We start from the raw sequence: 23819 nt of genomic DNA, 5'->3' as shown, positions 1-23819 counted from the left end.
CCCTCTCCATCCACTCCTCATTGATTATGGTTTACCCTCGTCATCAACATTGCACCCCCCCCCCCCCCCCCCACCCCCCCACACACACCCATCAGCCTGGCAGGGCACTGACTTGATGCACAACCACGTGCTGGGGGACTTGGACCGGTCCTGTGTGGACTCTCCAGGCCACCGTAGCAGCGTGTCACGGCCTGACGTGACTGGCTCAGACCTGTCGGAGGACTCTGACTACGACTCTGTGTGGACGACCCACAGTTACAGGATGGGCTCAGTGTCGCGTAAGAGCTGCATCTCTCACCAGAACTAAACCCCCAAAACTACCGTGGTCGTACCTTACCGCGCGCGCTATAAAGCACAGTACAGCTTTTAACCTGTGGTCTACAACAAAACAAAATGATTTTTAAGGGTTTTATTTATTTATTTATTTTATTTAAATTATTTAATTGTATTCTTTTTATTTATATATTTTTTTTATTTGTTGTTGTTCCTGTTTTGGATTGTCCTCTCTTTGTGTGAAAATCTCCCTGTTGCCTTGACCACTCTCCCCTGTTTTTTTGTGCCTCCTCTCTTTCCGTAGTTATGAGGTAGCTTGTGTCGGGTAGTGTCTGTTCATTTTTCCTTGAATGTACCCCCTTCCTATGTTTAGCCCTGACGTGTTGGGAACCCTGTGAAGGAGGGTGTGGGGTTATGACAGAGGGAGTTTGTGGAGGGGGGGGGGGGGGGGGGTTGCAGGTAGGGAGCGATGGGGACTCTGTGTCTGATATTCAGATGTGATTCAGGAAGGAGTGTATTCTATGGACCATATTCTCTATCTTAACTCCTGTTCCCACATATATAACAGTAGCATGCAAATGTCATGGTGACCTTTGACATTTCCTTATGACATCCAATGAATTCATTATGTCTTTTTGGTATTACTATGGACTGTCTTATGGCTCTTACCACTGTTTCAGTACCCCCTGCTGTATTTTACACACAGGACACAGCATGCCAAGCAAATACAGCATCATCGGTTGTATTTTTAGTATATAGGTATTAATAGGATATTGTATAGGATATGAGATGCCTGTTCTACTCTTTCTAAACAGCATGTATGGTTCATTCCCAGGGTGACGATTTCAACTCTTAGCCTCAGACTTTTTCCCCCATTACGAGATGCACTACAATATTCCTTCAACAGCTAAAAAACAGAAAGATATATTAAAAAACCAGGGGGTTGTCTTTAGCGTTCCGGACCTCACTGAGACCCGAGCGTCAGACTTGAGTATTTAGAGTGAGTGTTTAGAGTTTAGAGTTTGTATCAACAAAATCTACTGCCTACAAGCCAACATGGGAAGTCTGTTTTTAGAAACCCCAATGAATTAGTGAAGGTAACCATTGGTCATACTACTCAAAGGACGACGAAATTAGAGTTCTGTGGATTAAATGAAACAGTCAAGCCTCTGTGTTCTAGGACACAAATCTGTGTTCAAAACTCAACTGTGGCGTCTTGTAGGACCAGTAAAAACTCCAGGCCCTAAGCAGAGGCTCACAGTCTTCAATGCCAGTGTCATCAAACCTGGCAGGTCCAGTCTCTGTGTCCCAAGTAGGAAACGTTTGTTTCAAACAACACCAATATCCTTTACCACATATCCTGCCTTGCTCTTCCGTGCGCTAATAGCTATTTTTGTGATTCCTCTCTCCCCGCTGTTATTGTTACAATATATGGAATATACTGGTTTGTGTTATTTATATATTTATAAAAATGATTTGTTTATGGTCCGTAAATTATTTTGTATAACGTATGTGATTTTTAAATTATTTTATTTCACTGTGTATGTAAATGTTTACAACTGATTTGGGTGAACTTAGTCTCTCTCTCTCTCTCTCTCTCTCTCTCATGAACTGGTATCACTAAAGTTTAATTTACACTGGATATTGAGCGTGGTTTGTTGGGATACATTTTTGCACAATCTCTGTGGCAGAGCATTGAAATGTGTTCAATATGAACAGTTCTGTTTCTGTACTCCCCCTTACCGGCCTACTACCCCCAGTGTGTGTATGACATCATACTGTATGGTGTGGCCTAGTTATCATGCTTGCCATAGATGTGCCAGTACAGTACAACTCATCCATTGTGTAAATCTACCATTTCCGTGTTCAGATAGTGTCAACGGAAAGAGAAACCTAGTCTTGCGGGAGCAGCCATGTGCGATACTTATTCATCAAGACAGGTGGACATGGACAAAAAAAGAATGGACACGTGTCTCTTTTGTACATAGTGGATGCAAATGGAAGAAAATAAGAAGACAAACAGTTGTTATATGAGTATTTGAGCTAAGAATAGGACTGTCCTCATGTTTTGTGTTCTGCTTTGTGACTGCGGTAAAAATTAAAAAAAATGAAAACAGAGAGGCAGGGGGACTGCGATGTTCAACTGTGTCCTCTGTGCTTTCCAATGCTGTATATGACCTGTCCCACACCTGTGATCAAAATGTCTTACCTATTGACCTACCTACAAACGGCACCTACAGAGTATTTGTTATATATATATACAGATTGATGTATATGACAAGAGTTCCCAAACGCTGTATCATTGAGTTTTGAATAAATCTGTCATTTGTTAGCTGTTGTTATTTTGGGTGTTTTGTCAGAACATTATTTCACTGTGTTGGATGTCACTGTCATCAAGGCTCCAGGCTGAACCATCGGAACAGGAAATGTGAGAACAAAATGGTGTCTTTTCTCTCATGAATATACGCTTGATGTTACCGTGTTGTTTTTGGTCTGCAACAGAGAGCGGTGTGGTGAGGTAAAACCAATGAGGGGTGAACGGATCAGGATGATCTGGATGTAGTGTGCCTCTCTCTCTCTCTCTTTTCTTCCTTCTCTGCTCTTCAACTTGGCTCCTCTGCCTCCTCTGTCGTTGTGTCTCGTGGTTCTGTGTATGCCTAACTAACCCACAGCTTCTCCGCCATCTCCTGTGTTTGTATCCTGTCGTGTCTATTTTGCTTCCGATACCATGTAGGCGATCACAAATCAGCACCAATCAGGAACTCAATCACTTATGTGAGATAAACTGTGGGTAGACGTTGCCCTTGGCTTAAGCACAGATCTAGGATCAGGTTACAGAGCTAGGATTCCACAATTCTAACCTCAGCCTCTAGGGGTTGGAAGTCCAAACTTACCTTGGATCAGCGTATCTAGCGTGTTGTGTTGTGTTTGGAACAGGGACGATGCGGAGGGACACAGGGCTGCAAGTCATCATCCCTGGAGAGGAGAAGATCATTGTGGAGGAGACCACGAGCAACGGACAGACTGTAGTCGGGGAGAAGTAAGACCTCCACCTTCCGTCCTCCTTCTCTTCTCCCTCTTGTTCTTCCTCCTCCTCCTAATCCCTACTTCCTCTCCCACACTTCCTCCCCTCCTCCTCTTAATTTTGGTCAGGGATGAGTATCTTGGTCACCTCTGAGAGTTTCTGTTGTCATGTGCTGGAGGAAATTCCCAAATGAAAATGGGATGGTGTTTTCATAAGAATGCTTCTGTTTCTGAACGATTAAGTACTAGTTAGTATGCAGACAAGTGCAGTACTGTGTGCATACACAGTGTCTTCAGAAAGTATTCAGACCCCTTGACTTTTTCCACATTTTGTTACGTTACAGCCTTATTCTAAATTCTTGTTTTGTTTTTTTTCTTTACCCATAACGACAAAACAAAAACAGGTTTTTAGACATTTTTTCTAATTTATTAAATATAAAAAAACTAAAATCACACTTACATAAGTATTCAGACCCTTTACTCAGTACTTTGTTGTAGCACCGTTGGCAGCAATTACAGCCATGAGTCTTCTTGGGTATGATCCTACAAGCTTGGCACACCTGTATTTGGGGAGTTTCACCCATTCTTCTCTGTAGATCCTCTCAAGCTCTGTTAGGTTGGATACGTAGCTTCTCTGCACAGCTATTTTTAGGTCTCTCAAGAGGTGTTCGATCAGGTTCAAGTCCGGGCCCTGGCTGGGCCATTCAAGGACATTCAGAGACTTGTCCCGAAGCCACTCCTGCGTTGTCTTGGCTGTGTGCTTATGGTCATTGTCCTGTTGGAAGGTGAACCTTCGCCACAGTCTGAGGTCCTGAGTGCTCTGGAGCAGGTTTTCATCAAGGATTTCTCTATACTTTGTTCCGTTCATCTTTGCCTTGATCCTGACTAGTCTCCCAGTCCCTGCTGCTGAAAAAACATCCCCACAGCATGATGCTGCCACCACCATGCTTCACCTTAGGGATGGTGCCAGGTTTCCTCCAGACGTGATGCTTGGCTTTCAGGCCAAAGAGTTAATCTTGGTTACATCAGGCCAGTGAATCTTGTTTCTCATGGTCTGAGAGTCTTTAGGTGCCTTTTAGTGAAGAGTGGCTTCTGTCTGGCCACTCTACCATAAAGGCCTGATTGGTGGAGAGCTGCAGAGATGGTTGTCCTTCTGGAAGGTTCTCCCATCTCCACAGAGGAACTCTAGAGCTCTGTCAGAGTGACCATCAGGTTCTTGGTCACCTCCCTGACCAAGGCCATTCTTCCCCGATTGCTCAGTTTGGCCGGGCGGCCAGCTCTAGGAAGAGTCTCGGTGGTTCCAAACTTCTTCCATTTAAGAATGATGGAGGCCAGTGTGTTCTTGAACCTTCAATGCTGCAGACATTTTGTGGTACCCTTCCCCAGATCTGTGCCTCCACACAATCTTGTCTCGGAGCTCTACAGACAATTTTGACCTCATGGCTTGGTTTTTGCTCTGACATGCACTGTGAACTGTGGGACCTCATATAGACAGGTGTGTGCCTTTCCAAATCATGTCCAGTCAATTGAATTTACCACAGGTGGACTCCAAACATGTTGTAGAAACATCTAAAGGATGATCAACGGAAACAGGATGCACCTGAGCTCAGTTTCGAGTGTCATAGCAAAAGGTCTGAATACTTATTGAAATACGGTATTTCTCTCTGAATTTTTTTAATTAATTTGACTGTTTTCGCTTTATCATTATGGGGTATTGTGTGTAGATTGCTAAAAAAAAAAAAGGACATATTTGATACGTTACAGCCTTATTCTAAAATGTAACAAAATGTGGAAAAAGTCAAGGGGTCTAAATACTTTCTGAAGACCCTGTATATAGTCATGTATTTGCCTCTAGGATGGTATTAACCATGTGTGTTGTGTTGAAGGAGCCTTGAGGATGTAGTGTACGCCCTGAGGGACGAGGTACAGGAGCTCAAACAGGTGAATGTCCGCTCTGTGTCACCATCCCACTGGCTTATAACGGCTCTATGACAGCTCATGACCGCTTACGACACCTGACATTACACTGTTATGATGGCTGAAGTAGTAAAACTACAACCGAATGCTTGTGGAATATTCAAACTGACCGTTGACCCCTCAACAGGACAATAAGAAGATGAAGAGGTCACTGGAGGAGGAGCAGAGGGCACGGAAAGATCTGGAGAAAGTGGTCAGGAGGGTCTTAAAGACTATGAACGACCCCACCTGGGACGAGACTAACTTATGAGGTGTGTGTGTGTTCATTTGAGATGGTGTGAGAGTGAATTGTGTGTGTGTGTGTGTGTGTGTGGTGTGCTAGTGTGTGATGGAGAAACATGTGTGAGTGTGAATGAGTGTTTGCTTGCGGAAACGTGTGTGTGTGTGTGTGTGTGTAACTAGGACCCTGAGTTTTCCCTGGTCAGGTCACATGGCTAGGAAAAAGTTGTGGCTCCACCAATAACAATGAGGAACGTCTGTGGATCTCTCCCTAAACCAACATGGACCTGGAGTCTTCCCTCTCTCCCTCCCTCCGTCTCTGTTTACAAATGATACTCAGCAAAGCATTACAACTCTAATGGTACTGTACAAAACAACTCCTCATTCACCTCTTCTCTACTGTTATTTAATTACTATGAAATCTATCCGTTTTAATGTCTTATATTTCCATTGTCTTGTGGTATTCTGTGTAAGGACTTGTAGCGGCCTGCCTTGTGGTTGGGCCTTGTGTTGTCATTGATCGGTGGGTCAGTGGGGATTTGTAAAGAAATGGACTGGCTGGTGTTGGTACTGACTGGTATTGGTACTGACTGGTATTGGTACTGACTGGTATTGATATTGGTATTGGTACTGACTTGTATTGATATTGGTATTGGTATTGGTACTGTCTGGTATTGATATTGGTATTGATATTGGTATTGGTACTGACTTGTATTGATATTGGTATTGGTATTGGTACTGTCTGGTATTGATATTGGTACTGACTTGTATTGATATTGGTACTGACTTGTATTGATATTGGTATTGGTACTGACTTGTATTGATATTGGTATTGATATTGGTATTGATATTGGTATTGATATTGGTACTGACTTGTATTGATATTGGTATTGGTACTGTCTGGTATTGATATTGGTACTGACTTGTATTGATATTGGTATTGGTACTGTCTGGTATTGATATTGGTATTGATATTGGTACTGACTTGTATTGATATTGGTACTGACTTGTATTGATATTGGTATTGATATTGGTATTGATATTGGTATTGGTACTGACTTGTATTGATATTGGTATTGGTATTGGTACTGTCTGGTATTGATATTGGTACTGACTTGTATTGATATTGGTATTGGTATTGGTACTGTCTGGTATTGATATTGGTATTGATATTGGTACTGACTTGTATTGATATTGGTATTGGTACTGACTTGTATTGATATTGGTATTGATATTGGTATTGGTACTGACTTGTATTGATATTGGTATTGGTACTGTCTGGTATTGATATTGGTATTGATATTGGTATTGATATTGGTACTGACTTGTATTGATATTGGTATTGGTACTGTCTGGTATTGATATTGGTACTGACTTGTATTGATATTGGTATTGGTACTGTCTGGTATTGATATTGGTATTGATATTGGTACTGACTTGTATTGATATTGGTACTGACTTGTATTGATATTGGTATTGATATTGGTATTGATATTGGTATTGGTACTGACTTGTATTGATATTGGTATTGGTATTGGTACTGTCTGGTATTGATATTGGTACTGACTTGTATTGATATTGGTATTGGTATTGGTACTGTCTGGTATTGATATTGGTATTGATATTGGTACTGACTTGTATTGATATTGGTATTGGTACTGACTTGTATTGATATTGGTATTGATATTGGTATTGGTACTGACTTGTATTGATATTGGTATTGGTACTGTCTGGTATTGATATTGGTATTGGTATTGGTACTGACTGGTATTGATATTGGTACTGACTTGTATTGATATTGGTATTGGTACTGACTTGTATTGATATTGATATTTGTATTGGTACTGACTGGTATTGATATTGGTACTGACTTGTATTGATATTGATATTTGTATTGGTACTGACTGGTATTGATATTGGTACTGGCAGGTATTGATATTGGTACTGACTGGTATTGGTATTGGTACCGACTGGTATTGGTACTGACTGGTATTGATATTGGTATTTATACTGTCTGGTATTGATATTGGTATTTATACTGACTGGTATTGATATTGGTATTTATACTGTCTGGTATTGATATTGCTATTTATACTGACTGGTATTGGTATTGGTATTTATACTGTCTGGTATTGATATTGGTATTTATACTGACTGGTATTGATATTGGTATTTATACTGTCTGGTATTGATATTGGTACTGACTGGTATTGATATTGGTATTTATACTGTCTGGTATTGATATTGGTACTGTCTGGTATTGATATTGATATTTATACTGGCTGGTATTGGTACTGATATTGGTATTTATACTGTCTGGTATTGATATTGGTACTGACTGGTCTTGATATTGGTATTTATACTGGCTGGTATTGATATTGGTACTGACTGGTATTGATATTGGTACTGATTGATATTGATATTGGTACTGATTGATATTGATATTGGTACTGATTGATATTGATATTGGTACTGATTGATATTGATATTGGTACTGATTGATATTGATATTGGTACTGATTGATATTGATATTGGTACTGATTGATATTGGTACTGTCTGGTATTGATATTGGTACTGTCTGGTATTGATATTGTTATTAATACTGGCTGGTATTGGTACTGACTGGTACTGGTACTGACTGGTATTGGTACTGACTGGTATTGATATTGGTATTTATACTGGCTGGTATTGATACTGACTGGTATTGATATTGGTACTGATTGATATTGATATTGGTACTGATTGATATTGGTACTGTCTGGTATTGGTATTGGTACTGTCTGGTATTGATATTGTTATTAATACTGGCTGGTATTGGTACTGACTGGTATTGATATTGTTATTAATACTGGCTGGTATTGGTACTGACTGGTATTGATATTGTTATTAATACTGGCTGGTATTGGTACTGACTGGTATTGATATTGTTATTAATACTGGCTGGTATTGGTACTGACTGGTATTGATATTGTTATTAATACTGGCTGGTATTGGTACTGACTGGTATTGATATTGTTATTAATACTGGCTGGTATTGGTACTGACTGGTATTGATATTGTTATTAATACTGGCTGGTATTGGTACTGACTGGTATTGATATTGTTATTAATACTGGCTGGTATTGGTACTGACTGGTATTGGTATTGTTATTAATACTGGCTGGTATTGGTACTGACTGGTACTGGTATTGGTACTGTCTGGTATTGATATTGTTATTAATACTGGCTGGTATTGGTACTGACTGGTATTGATATTGTTATTAATACTGGCTGGTATTGGTACTGACTGGTATTGATATTGTTATTAATACTGGCTGGTACTGGTACTGACTGGTATTGATATTGTTATTAATACTGGCTGGTATTGGTACTGACTGGTACTGGTATTGGTACTGTCTGGTATTGATATTGTTATTAATACTGGCTGGTATTGGTACTGACTGGTATTGATATTGTTATTAATACTGGCTGGTATTGGTACTGACTGGTATTGATATTGTTATTAATACTGGCTGGTACTGGTACTGACTGGTATTGATATTGTTATTAATACTGGCTGGTATTGGTACTGGCTGGTATTGGTATTGTTATTAATACTGGCTGGTATTGGTACTGACTGGTACTGGTATTGTTATTAATACTGACTGGTATTGGTACTGACTGGTACTGGTATTGGTACTGTCTGGTATTGATATTGGTACTGACTGGTACTGGTACGCTTTGATGTAAATATGAACATTGCTAAGGTATGAAATAAAATGTGTTTTCAGCGACTCCAAACCTCGTCCTTGTACTGCAGAAAGACTGATGATGACGATAATGATGAATTTAATTTACGTAGCGCTTTTCCAGGTGCTCAAAGCACTTTACATTCACACCACATCTACCACCATTTTGCAACACCCACCTAGGTGATGCCACGCTAGCCGCTCTGCGGCAGAAAGCTCACCGTACATCCGCTACTATCCGTCTGTGTACTGTATCTCTAACTAGTGTCAGTGTCTCATAGCCTCTCTGTCACCCAGCTTATCAGGAGTCACCAAGCAGGTAATGAACCAGGGTGACGCTTCAGGACCACATGTAGTATGCATGCATCCCAAGTGGCACTCTGGGCTCTAGTCAAAAGTAGTGCACTATATATAGGGAATAGGGTTCTATAGGGGCCTGGTCTAAAGTAGTGCACTATAAAAGGAATAGGGCTCTGGTCTAAAGTAGTGCACTATATAGGGAATAGGGTTCTATAGGGCTCTGGTCTAAAGTAGTGCACTATGTAGGGAATAGGGCTCTGGTCTAAAGTAGTGCACTATATAGGGAATAGGGTTCTATAGGGCTCTGGTCTAAAGTAGTGCACTATAAAAGGAATAGGGCTCTGGTCTAAAGTAGTGCACTATATAGGGAATAGGGTTCTATAGGGCTCTGGTCTAAAGTAGTGCACTATATATAGGGAATAGGGTTCTATAGGGCTCTGGTCTAAAGTAGTGCACTATAAAAGGAATAGGGCTCTGGTCTAAAGTAGTGCACTATATAGGGAATAGGGTTCTATAGGGCTCTGGTCTAAAGTAGTGCACTATGTAGGGAATAGGGCTCTGGTCTAAAGTAGTGCACTATGTAGGGAATAGGGTACCATTAGAGATGTAATCTTCTCTGATAAACACAAACTAACATGTCTGAGTACAGGCTGGGTGCTAGGGGCCTCTAGGAGATCTGATCATGTTGTGTAGGGGGGCTGTAGTCTGCCTGGTTGAAAGGTAAGAATGACATTTGAAGAGATCAGGACATGACATTCTACGGGTATTTATGAGGCAACGTGATATGAAGGCTTGGGAGCATGATAACAACAACCATGATGGTGATCCAAAGGAAGGGAGGCTGGTTCTCTCACACACACACACACACACACACACACACACTGGCAACAATTTAAGCAGGGAAGCATGGGGTGATGAAGACATCTTCTCCTTTCTCTCACTCCTTTGGAAAGTAAGTTGTGTGCGTGTGATTATATCCCACCTTATCGATGTGACAAGCCTATCAAAGACCTTTGACCTTTCTGACTCTCCTGCTTTGGTTTCTAAAGGAAAAGGCTCTAATTCTGCTGGTGTCGCCTCAAAGGCTCAAATGTCATCCTTTATCAACGTACCGCCATCACCTTGTTCCCTGATTGGTACTGGCTAAAGTCACACTTTGTCTTCTGTTGAACTACAGTGCCTTGCGAAAGTATCCGGCCCCCTTGAACTTTGCGACCTTTTGCCACATTTCAGGCTTCAAACATAAAGGTATAAAACTGTATTTTTTGTGAAGAATCAACAACAAGTGGGACACAATCATGAAGTGGAACGACATTTATTGGATATTTCAAACTTTTTTAACAAATCAAAAACTGAAAAATTGGGCGTGCAAAATTATTCAGCCCCCTTAAGTTAATACTTTGTAGCGCCACCTTTTGCTGCGATTACAGCTGTAAGTCGCTTGGGGTATGTCTCTATCAGTTTTGCACATCGAGAGACTGAATTTTTTTCCCATTCCTCCATGCAAAACAGCTCGAGCTCAGTGAGGTTGGATGGAGAGCATTTGTGAACAGCAGTTTTCAGTTCTTTCCACAGATTCTCGATTGGATTCAGGTCTGGACTTTGACTTGGCCATTCTAACACCTGGATATGTTTATTTTTGAACAATTCCATTGTAGATTTTGCTTTATGTTTTGGATAATTGTCTTGTTGGAAGACAAATCTCAGTCTCAGGTCTTTTGCAGACTCCATCAGGTTTTCTTCCAGAATGGTCCTGTATTTGGCTCCATCCATCTTCCCATACATTTTAACCATCTTCCCTGTCCCTGCTGAAGAAAAGCAGGCCCAAACCATGATGCTGCCACCACCATGTTTGACAGTGGGGATGGTGTGTTCAGCTGTGTTGCTTTTACGCCAAACACAACATTTTGCATTGTTGCCAAAAAGTTCAATTTTGGTTTCATCTGACCAGAGCACCTTCTTCCACATGTTTGGTGTGTCTCCCAGGTGGCTTGTGGCAAACTTTAAACAACACTTTTTATGGATATCTTTAAGAAATGGCTTTCTTCTTGCCACTCTTCCATAAAGGCCAGATTTGTGCAATATACGACTGATTGTTGTCCTATGGACAGAGTCTCCCACCTCAGCTGTAGATCTCTGCAGTTCATCCAGAGTGATCATGGGCCTCTTGGCTGCATCTCTGATCAGTCTTCTCCTTGTATGAGCTGAAAGTTTAGAGGGACGGTCAGGTCTTGGTAGATTTGCAGTGGTCTGATACTCCTTCCATTTCAATATTATCGCTTGCACAGTGCTCCTTGGGATGTTTAAAGCTTGGGAAATCTTTTTGTATCCAAATCCGGCTTTACACTTCTTCACAACAGTATCTCGGACCTGCCTGGTGTGTTCCTTGTTCTTCATGATGCTCTCTGCGCTTTTAACGGACCTCTGAGACTATTACAGTGCAGGTGCATTTATACGGAGACTTGATTACACACAGGTGGATTGTATTTATCATCATTAGTCATTTAGGTCAACATTGGATCATTCAGAGATCCTCACTGAACTTCTGGAGAGAGTTTGCTGCACTGAAAGTAAAGGGGCTGAATAATTTTGCACACCCAATTTTTCAGTTTTTGATTTGTTAAAAAAGTTTGAAATATCCAATAAATGTCGTTCCACTTCATGATCGTGTCCCACTTGTTGTTGATTCTTCACAAAAAAAATACAGTTTTATATCTTAATGTTTGAAGCCTGAAATGTGGCAAAAGGTCGCACAGTTCAAGGGGGCCGAATACTTTCGCAAGGCACTGTATACCTGCATAAATACAAGGGAACATAAAACCCAGATTTTTCCTCTGTAACACCCAGATCTAACACTCAGATTGATGCTAGCCAGGACAGGTTTACTTTCTATTCTACACTGAGCAAAAATATAAATGCAAACGGCAAACATTTCAAAGAGTTACAGTTCATATGAGGAAATCAGTCAATTGAAATAAATGAATTAGACCCTAATCTATGGATTTCACATGATTAGGAATACAGATATGCATCTGTTGATGACAGATACCATAAAAAAAGGTAAGGGCGTAGATCAGAAAACCAGTCGGTATCTGGTGTGACCACCATTTGCCTACAGCAGCACAACACATCTCCTTCGCATAGAGTTGATCGGGCTGTTGATTGTGGCCTTCGGAATACTGTCTGTTTCCTCTTCAATGGCTGTGTGAAGTTGCTGGATATTGGCGGGAACTGGAACACGCTGTCGTACACGTCGATCCAGAGCATCCCAAACATGCTCAATAGGTGATATGTCTGAGTATGCAGGTCATGGAAGAACTAAGACATTTTCAGCTTCCAGGAATTCTGTAAAGATCCTTGCGACATGGGGCCGTGGATTATCATTCTGAAACATGAGGTGATGGCGGTGGATGAATGGCACGACAATGGGCCTCAGGATCTCGTCAAGGTATCTCTGTGCGTTCAGATTGTTGTCAATGAAATGCAATTGTGTTTGTTGTACGTAGCTTATACCTGCCTGCCCATACCATAACCCACCTGCCACCATGGGGCACTCTGTTCACAACATTGACATCAACAACCCGCTCGCCCACACGCCGCCATACACACTGTCTGCCATCTGCCCGGTACCGTTGTAACCGGGATTCATCCGTGAAGAGCACACTTCTCTAGTGTTCCATCGATGGTGAGCATTTGCCCACTGACGTCGATTACGATGTCTAACTGCAGTCAGGTCAAAACTCTGGTGAGGACGACCAGCACGCAGATGAGCTTCCCTGAGACGGTTTCTGACAGTTTGTGCAGAAATTCTTTGGTTGTGCAAACCCACAGTTTTATCAGCTGTTCGGGTGGCTGGTCTCATATCATCCCACAGGTGAAGAAGCCGGATGTGGAGGTCCTGGGCTGGTGGTCTGCGTTTGTGAGGCTGGTTGGATGTACTGCCAAATTCTCTAAAACGACATTGGAGGCAGTTTATGGTAGAGAAATGAACATTAAATTATCTGGCAACAACTCTGGTGGACATTCCTGCAGTCAGCATGCCAATAACACGCTCCCTCAAAACTTGATACATCTGTGGCATTGTATTCTGTGACAAAATTTGCACATTTTAAAGTGGCCTTTTATTGTCCCAGCACAAGGTGCACCTGTGTAATGATGATGCTGTTTAATCAGTTTATTGAGATGCCACACCTGTCAGGTGGATGGATTATTTTGGCAAAGGAGAAATGCTCACTAGCAGGGATGTAAACAAATGTGTGCACACAATTTGAGAGAAATAAGCTTTGTGTGCATATGAAGAATTGAGGATCTTTTATTTTAGCTCACTTTACATGTTGAATTTATATTTTTGTTCAGTGTATTTACAGTTTACGCATTGGAAGAAACTGTGAAGAAGTAATTGTCTTATTCCCATTGTTCATCTTTGACCTGGCACAGTCCTCTCTCTCTCGCTCCTTTCTTTCTCACTTTCTTTATTTTTCTCTGTTCTTTCTCTCTGTCTCCCTCTGCTTTCTTAGAGAGAAAGTGACATCTTGTCACTGACAGGGCCACAATGTGCCCTTGACTATTGTAGAGTTCTGTTAAAGCATCAAGATGTCTCTCGCTTTCGTCTTCTTTCTTTCTTTTTCTCTATTTTCAAAGCTGTAAATCAATCAGCTGTGGGAACACACACACTTCCCTCTCCTCTCTGTCTATTCAACGGCCAGCGATCATTTAGAGTTGACATGTATTGTGAAGAACTGAGCTGCTCTTTCTTATTCTCTCCTCCTTTCTCTTTCAACTGTCTGTCATTCATGTCCAGGCCAATATACACACACCAAATAGAAGAAAGCAAAGAAACGGAAGGATAAATTGATGGATGGAAGGATAAGCGAAAGACACTATCCTTCCCTTTAAAGGTTTGTTATTGTACAGGAGACTGTCTTCTCTTCCCAGTCATTTCTACTCTGTGTTTTTTAGTCTGAAAGCCCATCCACGAGCTCCCTTTGTCAAGGAAAGCAATAAGGCCCCATTGAATGGCTCTGAATGGGGCCTGCCATCCTTAGAGGCCGCGGCCAGTCCACTTCTATTCTTTAGCCTCCTATCTAATTGGAGCTGAAATGAAATGGAGGTTTCTTTATGAAAATAGCCTTTGTTTGGCCTGCAGCGCTGGTAATTCATAAACAATAAGCTGGGAGGCCATTGTGGGGATAATAATACATGCAGTCTGCTGGAGACGCAGCGAAGGCAGCAGAACGCTGGTGGAGAGTATATAAGAATAGGAAGAGAAGAAGAGCAATGGGAAAGAGATGGCAGAGAAATTCTAGGAGTGACATGAAATATGGGGAAAGGAGTGACAGGTGAAGATGGGGACAGAGAGAAGGGATGGGCAGTGAGTGAGTGCCTCTGGGAGGAGAGAGGACTGAAAGATTTGTGCGGAATGCAGTAGGATAATGGTGCAGTACTAGATGATATAAAGTGTGGAGCGGAGAGGGGAAATGGGGAAGACGGTGTGCGGCTGGATTAGAGGAGGAGGGTGGAGGAGTCGGCATAACAGAAGGACAGATTTGACTCAGAAAGCTCAATGGATTACAGATTTGTGAGCTGGTGGTTTGTCACTACTTGCTGGCAGTTACATTCTCTCTCTGCTTCTCTATGCCATTTCTCTCTCTCCAGCTCAACTTTAGGGCAGAGTATGCTCTGTGGCTGAGTGTAGTCTGTCAGAGCAAACTGAGAGGGCAAAAGGGAGAGGCAGTAGAGCTGGTGAGGTGCTTGTAACTGGACCTGTTTCTCCTTGCTTTGGAATGTGACTCTCAATTCAAGAAGCTTCAATGACTCAATCACTGATGGGATACTTCTCTCACTAAGAATATCAGGTGGAATTAAATCTGACAAAGACTCTTTGATTGAAATGGGAGTGAAGCAATGGGAGCGGAGCATCCAAATTCTCCAGGTATGTCTCTATTTCCCCCATGGTATTTAGTGTTCCCTGCACCTGTGGTGCTTTCAGTTTATTAGATCTGCGTACTTTAGTTACAGAGAATGTTCACTCTACCTTTTCTCCCTGGATGCAGAGAGGAGAAGTCTTTTTGAAAGTGTTGTGCAGCTGAAAGACATAGAGCGACACCCGGGACTTTACCTTTCATTACTGGAGGAGAGGAGAGGAACATATTGCGGTCCAGAATAAAGAGTCTCTAAGGGTTCTTTCTACCTGTAAGTGACATGTGACATCTGAGTATGTCTTTAAACAGCTAGTGTGTGTGTGATGAAGTTAGATCAAACTCTCTTATCTGCATTTGCACATGTCACATCCTAATGGTTATGATTAGGACTTGAGGAGGGTGCACTGATCCTCGATTTGTATCTGAAGCCATTCATGTAGCAACACTGATATCTTGGCACTAGATGGCAGTGTTGGTCAATAAATTAAATCCATAGGATTCAATATAAAACCTTCCCCGAGTGTAGAATGAGTGTTGTAAATTCAACCACTAGGTGGCAATCAAACCACACAAACATCCTGTTGGTGACTCCTTGCTACATAGCGTGTGTGTTTATTTGAACGCAGCTGACTGCTTAGTAGCAGTCAGTAGGAATGGTTGGCAGGTTTGAAAATGTGTGTTTGTGCCTAGAAGCATGTGTGCGTGACAGCGGTCAGTAGAAGTGGTTGGCACAGAGAGGCTGGTAATCAGGTACTGGGCAAACAGGGTGGCAGCAGTCCGAGACGTTTGTGGGAGATTATCCCAAAATGATCCCTAGAATTATCCCCAGAATAACAGCCGGAGAGAGAGGCCTTGTCCATGGATGGAGGGAAGAGGGGGGAGAGGGAAAGTCAGATGGAGGGGTGCGTGTGTGTGTGTGTGTGTGTGTGTGTGTGTGTGTGTGTGTGTGTGTGTGTGTGTGTGTGTGTGTGTGTGTGTGTAATGAGTCTGGCAGTGTTGGTACATTGGAGTAATGAACCATGTTAATCCAAACCAAACAGCAATTAGCAGCAGATTTGACTAACACTGGAGATACAGTTAGACTCTCATAAAGGGACAGAGCACCGAAGCTACCTGTGTGTGTGTGTGTGTGTGTGTTTTTGGTTGTGCCTGTTTTGTGTGTGTTGAATATAATATGTGCGCCACAAACACTGACCTGTTTACTGAACACTTACAGAACACTTACCATGGAGTTGTTATATTCCACTTATCCCTCCAAGAAGGCCTCCAACACACACACCACAGGAGGCTGGTGAGGGGAGGACGGCTCATAATAATGTCTGGAACGGAACAAATGGAATGGCATCAAACACATGGAAACCATGTATTTGGTCAATTTGATACCATTCCACCTATTCCGCTCCAGCCATTACCACAAGCCCGTCCTCCCCAATTAAGGTGCCACCAACCTCCTGTGACACATCCACACACACACACACACCCCCTAGCTGAGAATACTAAATGTGTTCTCTATTCATGTCATAAACGTATCTCCAACAGTGTAAGCTGTAGTTACCAGGTTACGGTGTGTGTATGTGTGTATTCATCTCTTCTGTGTGCGGTTGAGTGCATGCTGTCCATGTGAACCCCAGTGTGGGATAATTTGGGCACTTGTACCCCTATGGTTCTACCACCCCCACCCTCTTCCACACACACCCCACCTTTTAGTACACACAGTCCCATTTTCATGCCTGCAAAATCCTCCTAACAACTATGTTTGCAGCACAATTAGAGTGGGGGGGGGGGGGGGGTGTAGTAGAGGGAGAGAGGAGAAAACAGTGGAGGGGAAGAATGACAAACCTGTGAAAAGTGTATTATAATTAGAGACAGAAAAATATTGTCTAGAGAGAGTGGGGTAGTGATGGATGGAGACAGAGGGAGGGAGAAAGGGAGGGAGGGCGCAGAGGGTTAAGTGGACCTTTCTGGGTGCTGTGACTTCCTGCAGGTCCTTCCTCTTTCCTGGCCTGCTCTTTGTAAGGGGAGTGAGCTTGGGAGGGAGGGATGGCTGGAGAGAGGGATGTAGGGAAGGAGAGGCTAAACTGCCTGGGTCAAAGTGAGAGAGGAGACGAGGATAGTTCACCTAAAACCCCTGGCTTACTGAGCACAATGGAGGCAAGACACCACACACACACACTGCGGCAGGGTTATGGCAACGTCCCAGCGGGCTATGAACTTCCCTGAAGCTGTTGCCATGGAGATGCCGTGAGTCGCTGACCCCCAGCACCTCGTTTCCCGCCGCTGGCTCATTGAAAGACTTGATTGACAGGTGTCCAAATGTCAGACAGACAGACAGACCGGGGTTCAGCCAATATATTCTACACATACACTTACTAGGTGTGTGTGTGTGTGTGTGTGTGCGCATGTTTAAAAGGCTCCTACCTTATTGTGAACCATTTTGCTGCATGGAAGTCAGTGAGGCAGTGACGTTACATTACAGTACTATAATTATAGTAATTCAACATAGTGGAGACCCCTGCACCTACACACAGGAACATTCCATTTTGTATGAATTAGACCAATAGAGTAGGGAAGGGCAGCAGAATAGAATTTAATTTAGCCCTACGTTCCAATTCCAACTAGAGTTGACCCAGTACCTTATTGTACCTGGATGGACAGTATTAATCTTGCAAGGTATTGGCAGTGGCACAAAAGACCGGCCTTTTTGTTTGTGTGTGTGTTCCTTTGTGTCACCCCCCAGTCTCTTTTACCATCCTCACCCTTCTCTCTTATCTCCATTAGTGACAAACCCCTCCATGTCCTATTGACAGGACACACAGAGGTGTGTGTGTTATCAGGGGTGACGTGAGTGAGATCTGCTGAGTTAGTGATCCGGGACGATAATATTGTTAGCCTGTGTGCGTGCACGGTTTACTAAAGTGCTAACTCCTCTTTTTTTCCCCAAGATTTTGTATGTAGATATTTTTCGTAGAGAACGTTATTTACAATAAATATGACATTGAAATTTACTGTACATAAATGGCTCCTCTTGAACACCCACTCCTTGCCATCATTACGGCCAGCTAACGCCGGCCATTCAGAAGAAACAGACCCTGCAATTTGCGTTGACATTTGAATGATAGTCAGGTTGTGTTTGTCAGGGGTGTTTGTATTCTCAGTGGATGCAGCAAATATGTGTTAAGAGTGGCTGGAGAGACAGTGGGTGTGGATCTCACTCTGCCTCTCAATTCAACTCAAAGGGCCTTATTGGCATATAGGAAACATGTTTACATTGCCAAAGCAAGTGAAGTAGATAACAAAATAAATCAAACAGTGAATAGTAAACATTACACTCACAAAGGTTTCAAAATAGAGACATTTCAAATGTTATATTATGGCTATGTACAGTGTTGTAACACGAAAGGGAAAATAAATGCAGATAAGAGTTTGTATTCACAATGGTGTTTGTGCTTCACTGGTTGACCTTTTCTTGTGGCAACAGGTTACAAATCTTGCTGCTGTGATGGCACACTGGTATTTCACCTAATAGATAGTTTATCAAATTCTTTGGGTCTGTATAATCTGAAATGTGTCATGAATTTGGCAGGAGGTTAGGAAGTGCAGCTCAGTTGCCATCTCATTTTGTGGGAAGTGTGCATCATAGCCTGTCTTCTCATGAGAGACAGTTCTGCCTACGGCGGCCTCTCTCAATAGCAAAGCTATTCTCACAGTCTGTACATAGTCGAAGTGTTCCTTCATTTAGGGTCAGTCACAGTGGTAGGTATTCTGCCACTGTGTACTCTCTGTTTAGGACCAAATAGTATTCCATTTTTTGGTTAGTTCTTTCCAACATGTCAAGTACTGTGAATGTGTCATTGATTAGTAAGATCTGGCAAGTCACCACAACACAAACTCACCAGCTTTATAATGTCAGCTGGCCCTTCTACACTACACACCTCTTATTTCTCTCACTCCCTCTCTCAAAAGAATAATTGCATTGTTGTTTACTACAAAACGGCTTCACAGTAAACACGTGCATACTATTACGAATCCCTTTGGCCTGGCTGTCTGGGGGGGGTAACGAGACCTGTAACATAACTCATGCAAAGTATAATAGTGAAAAAGTAACAGTGAGAACGAAAAACCACAGACAACTAAATTACCGTCAAACACTCAGGGTTTATTTGGTAAACACACGGTAAAGGGGGGCAGGAAAAGGGGCTGAGCTGGACCCAAGGAAAGGAACATATCCAAAAACACCCCTGAACTAGACTAGCTTACTTCAATACAGCTAACTAACTAACCAGAAATACAGCGGGTGGTCCGCCCAGTGCTAACTAGTGTTCTTAGACAAAGTGTTCCTACAGGTAGTGTGTGCCCATGGGCAACTTGTCTTCCTACCCCCTTTTCCCACCATCAAACAAACAGTCAATCACCGTAACAAAACAATAGTCACAGAATTCCAGACAAATGTGACATGTATGAACAAAAACCAAAAGAGAGCTCAATCCAAAGATGGCTATAGCGCGAGAGAGACACAGAGAGATCGAGCTACACAGAAAACAACTGACTGGGTTTTTTAAACCAAGAGAAAGGGAATGTGATAGGGTAAGGGAAAAGGAGCAGGTGTCTTCTGATTGATGACTGATTGGTGACTGATGATTGCCACCTGTGAGGGGAGAAGGAGAGAAAAGAAACACACAGGATACACAGACACGGCATACCTGTATCCATAACACTCCCACCCTTAAAAGAGCAACCCTAGGGGTTGTATTTACAGTATTTACAAAACATACCAAAAATCATCATACTTACATACACGAGACAAAGCATCTGCTAACACATTTTCACAACCCTTTTTGGCTGATCTCCAAATTATAATTTTGTACAATCAGCGCTGGTTCTGGTTGTACATCCGATGGAGAAACACTAAGGGGTTGTGGTAGGGCACTGGAACCAATATATACCTCAAAGTATTGCAGAGATAACAACAAAGCTAGAGCTTCTTGTCCGATGGTCGCATAGTTTGTCTGACATTTGTTAAACTTCCGAGAAAAATAACAAACAGGATGATCCACTCCACTCTTGTCCTGCTGCAGTAGAACAGCACCAGCACCTCTGGCACTAGCATCTACCTCAAGTTTAAACGGTTGTTCAAAATCCGGAGCAGCAAGTACAGGGGTATTACATAAGAGTGCTTTAGCAGTATCAAAAGCTGCCTTGCAATCAGGGGACCACTCAAATGATCTAGCCGGACTGAGCAAATTGGTCATCCTTAAAAAGCAGCGTAGCTCTCGTCTGGTGGTAGGTGCGGGGATTGCAGTTATAGCCATGACCTTGGCATCAACAGGGCGCACCTGTCCATGGCCGACCTCTTTGCCGACATAGGTAACAGTAGCCTTCCCAAACTCGCACTTTGCCAAGTTCAGGGTTAGAGAAGCAGCTGCCAAACGTCCACATACTACCCTTAGAGAGTCAACATGATCTGACCACTCAGACGAATAAATCACTAGGTCATCAAGGTCTGCACTACAATTGGGAACGCCAGCTAATATGGCTAATACGGATAATACGGCATTAATAACCTCTTGGGGCTAGGGGGCAGAATTTTCACTTTTGGATAAATAGCTTGCCCAATTTCAACTACCTGCTACTCATGCCAAGAATATAAGATATGCATATTATTCATATATTTGGATAGAAAACACTCTGAAGTTTCTAAAACTGTTTGAATCATGTCTGTGAGTATAACAGAACTTATGTAGCAGGCAAAACCCTGAGGACTAACTGTTCAGAATTATTTTATTTTTTGCCTCTCTCTGTTCCCTGACTTGTTATTGCCAAAGGATATTTCTTAGGAACTTGTTTTCAGTTCCAACTAGGAACTGGGTACACTTTTGTGAGTTGCGCAAGACATGAAAAGTGGAATGGTTTGTTTTCATTCCTGTATTGAACACAGATTGCCCCGTCTACAATTTGATCGATTATTAACGTTTAAAAATACCTAAAGTTGTATTTCAAAAGTAGTTTGAAATATTTTGGCAAAGTTTATAGGCAACTTTTGAAATATTTTGTAGTGACGCTGCGTTTTTTGTAAGCTGTTTTTTTCTGGATCAAACGCGCTTTATAAATGGACATTTTGGATATATATGGACGGAATTAATCGAACAAAAGGACCAATTGTGATGTTTATGGGACATATTGGAGTGCCAACAAAAGAAGCACGTCAAAGGTAATGCATGTTTTATATTTTATTTCAGCGTTTTGTGTAGCGCCTGCAGGGTTGAAATATGCTAACTCCTTTGTTTACTGCTGGTGTAGATGGTGCAGGCTATCAGATAATAGCTTCTTATGCTTTCGCCGAAAAGCATTTTTAAAATCTGACAAGTTGGCTGGATTCACAACGTGTGTAGCTTTAATTGAATATGTTACATGTGTGATTTCATGAAAGTTTGAATTTTATAGTATTTTATTTGAATCTGGCGCTCTGCATTTTTCCTGGCAATTGGCCAGTTGAGACATTTGCGTTCCACCTATCCCTAACTAGTTTTAAGGACTTTCATTGGTCCTCTCACTGTGTGACCAGGCACTAGTTCAGCCGGGCTGAACCCAAGGGACTCCTGTACAGTTTCACGAGCAGCAAACAAAACTAGAGGAACTCCGTCATCTCAATCTTTCTCAGATTCCAAACAATATTTACGTAGCATAGACTTCAGTGTCTGATGCCATCTTTCAAGCGCACCCTGAGACTCTGGGTGATAGGCGCTTGCCACACGGTGAGTAATTGATAAGGATTTTAACACCTGCTTGAAGAGCTTGGATAGGAAATTGGTACCTTGATCACTTTGTACAACCTTAGGTAACCCGAATGTCGTGAATAATTTTATTAAGGCTTCACTCACTACCGGGGCTGTAATCCTTCTCAGAGGAATGGCCTCGGGGTATCTTGTTGCCATACACATAACCGTTAACAGAAACTGGTTACCTGATTTTGTATTCGGTAACGGTCCAACGCAATCAACCACCACATGCTCGAATGGTTCACCTATGACAGGTATGGGACAAAGAGGAGCGGGAGGAATAACCTGATTTGGTTTTCCTGTTATTTGACATGTGTGGCATGTCCGACAGAACTGAGCCACATCTTGTTTTAAACCCGGCCAAAAGAAATGTCGAAGGATCCGATCATAAGTCTTGGTGATTCCTAAATGACCAGACCACTGGTGATCATGAGCAAGGGATAACACATTTGGTCGATAAGGCTGTAGGAATCCCTATTTGGTAAACAGCATTCCAATCTCCGTCCACGTCTACATGGGATGTCCATTTATGCAGGAGGAGACTACCATCAATGAATAAGCCACGTTCTTCTTCTTTACATCTTCCAATGAGACAACACTAGAAAAACATTTAGCAAGCTTGTTGTCAACCTTTTGGTTAGCAATCAGCTGCTCACGAGTGACTGGTAACTGTATTGCATCAGCAGTAAGTTCAACATTCTTCGATTCTTCCCTGGGCGGTTTGTCAGAGGTGATCAGCTTCCCAGAGGTAGGACACAAACCATCCTCTTGATCAACCTCTTTGAACAGAACAGTGTTTGACAAATCTATCACGTCACCCACTTGTCGTGCCTGAGCACGAGTGACAGCACAAGCGGGGAACACATGTGGTTAACTCTGTGCCAGCTCTTTGGAGAGAGAGTTGTCACTTTTATCCAATACTTCCAATATGAGTACTACCTTTCCTCCGGCAATATCGTTACCCATTATAAAGGTCACACCTTTTACTGGCAACATAGGACGTACCCCCCACTCTGAATATTCCACTGATTAACTCAGAGTGTACACTCACAAAGTGCAATGGCACTGGGACAAAACCCATTTCAATACCCTGCACTAACACACTGGAACCACAGTATGTATCGTCGGATAAGGGCAACACATCAGACAATATAAACGACTGTGCCGCACCAGTATCTCTAAGGATTTTAACCTGGCGCTGAGATGCTTCGTCATTCATTAGGGACACAAACCCCTCAAATGAACGGTTCATAACTGCGGTCGGGGACTGGGTCTTTCAAACTGCAGTTACCCTGAGGCACCTGTTTCGTACGAATTAGAACACCTATTGGCGGCTTGGCACGAAGAGGCATCTCTTGTTTGGGTTTTAGCAGGAAGCAATCATTAATCATATGTCCCACCTCATGACAATAGAAACATGAGCAGTGGCTCATTTTTCTGCTGTGCTTGATACACTGCTGGCCGACTAGGACTAAAAGTTGGCAACTCAGTGGTTCTACCCTCAGTATGAGCCGAAAACACACTCTTGTGCGTCAACACAAACTCGTCTACCAACACAGACGCTTCTGACAGGGAGGATACTTTCTGTTCGTTTCGGTA

The 23819-nt window shown here is 42.4% G+C and overlaps 1 protein-coding gene and 1 long non-coding RNA gene across 4 annotated transcripts in view; one reads left to right on the top strand and one right to left on the bottom strand.

Annotated features, from left to right (window-relative positions):
* LOC110501304 (Rho guanine nucleotide exchange factor 7a) overlaps positions 1-23819 on the top strand; it is a 67400-nt gene that overhangs the window by 36628 nt on the left and 6953 nt on the right. Inside the window, exons 19-22 of one of the 3 annotated variants that reach the window (XM_090215352.1) lie at positions 3211-3313; positions 5184-5238; positions 5402-5525; positions 14325-14353. In XM_090215352.1, the coding sequence (XP_090071478.1) occupies positions 3211-3313; positions 5184-5238; positions 5402-5524 (281 nt within the window). In that variant the 3' untranslated portion in view covers position 5525; positions 14325-14353. Of the gene's footprint in view, positions 1-95; positions 279-3210; positions 3314-5183; positions 5239-5401; positions 5770-14324; positions 14354-23819 lie in introns of those variants that run through there. The other 2 variants (XM_090215355.1, XM_090215353.1) reach the window with 2 other exon arrangements.
* Positions 20012-23819, bottom strand: part of LOC149972793 (uncharacterized) — a 548532-nt gene continuing 544724 nt past the window's right edge. The window contains exon 3 of the long non-coding RNA XR_016490507.1: positions 20012-20089. This is a non-coding gene — a long non-coding RNA (uncharacterized LOC149972793). The remainder of the gene's footprint in view (positions 20090-23819) is intronic.

Source organism: Oncorhynchus mykiss, chromosome 22 (genome assembly GCF_057628025.1).
Source record: "Oncorhynchus mykiss isolate SJ-2025 chromosome 22, ASM5762802v1, whole genome shotgun sequence".
In the NCBI taxonomy this organism is placed as follows: Eukaryota; Metazoa; Chordata; class Actinopteri; order Salmoniformes; family Salmonidae; genus Oncorhynchus; species Oncorhynchus mykiss.
This window is presented reverse-complemented; position numbering and strand designations above follow the sequence as displayed.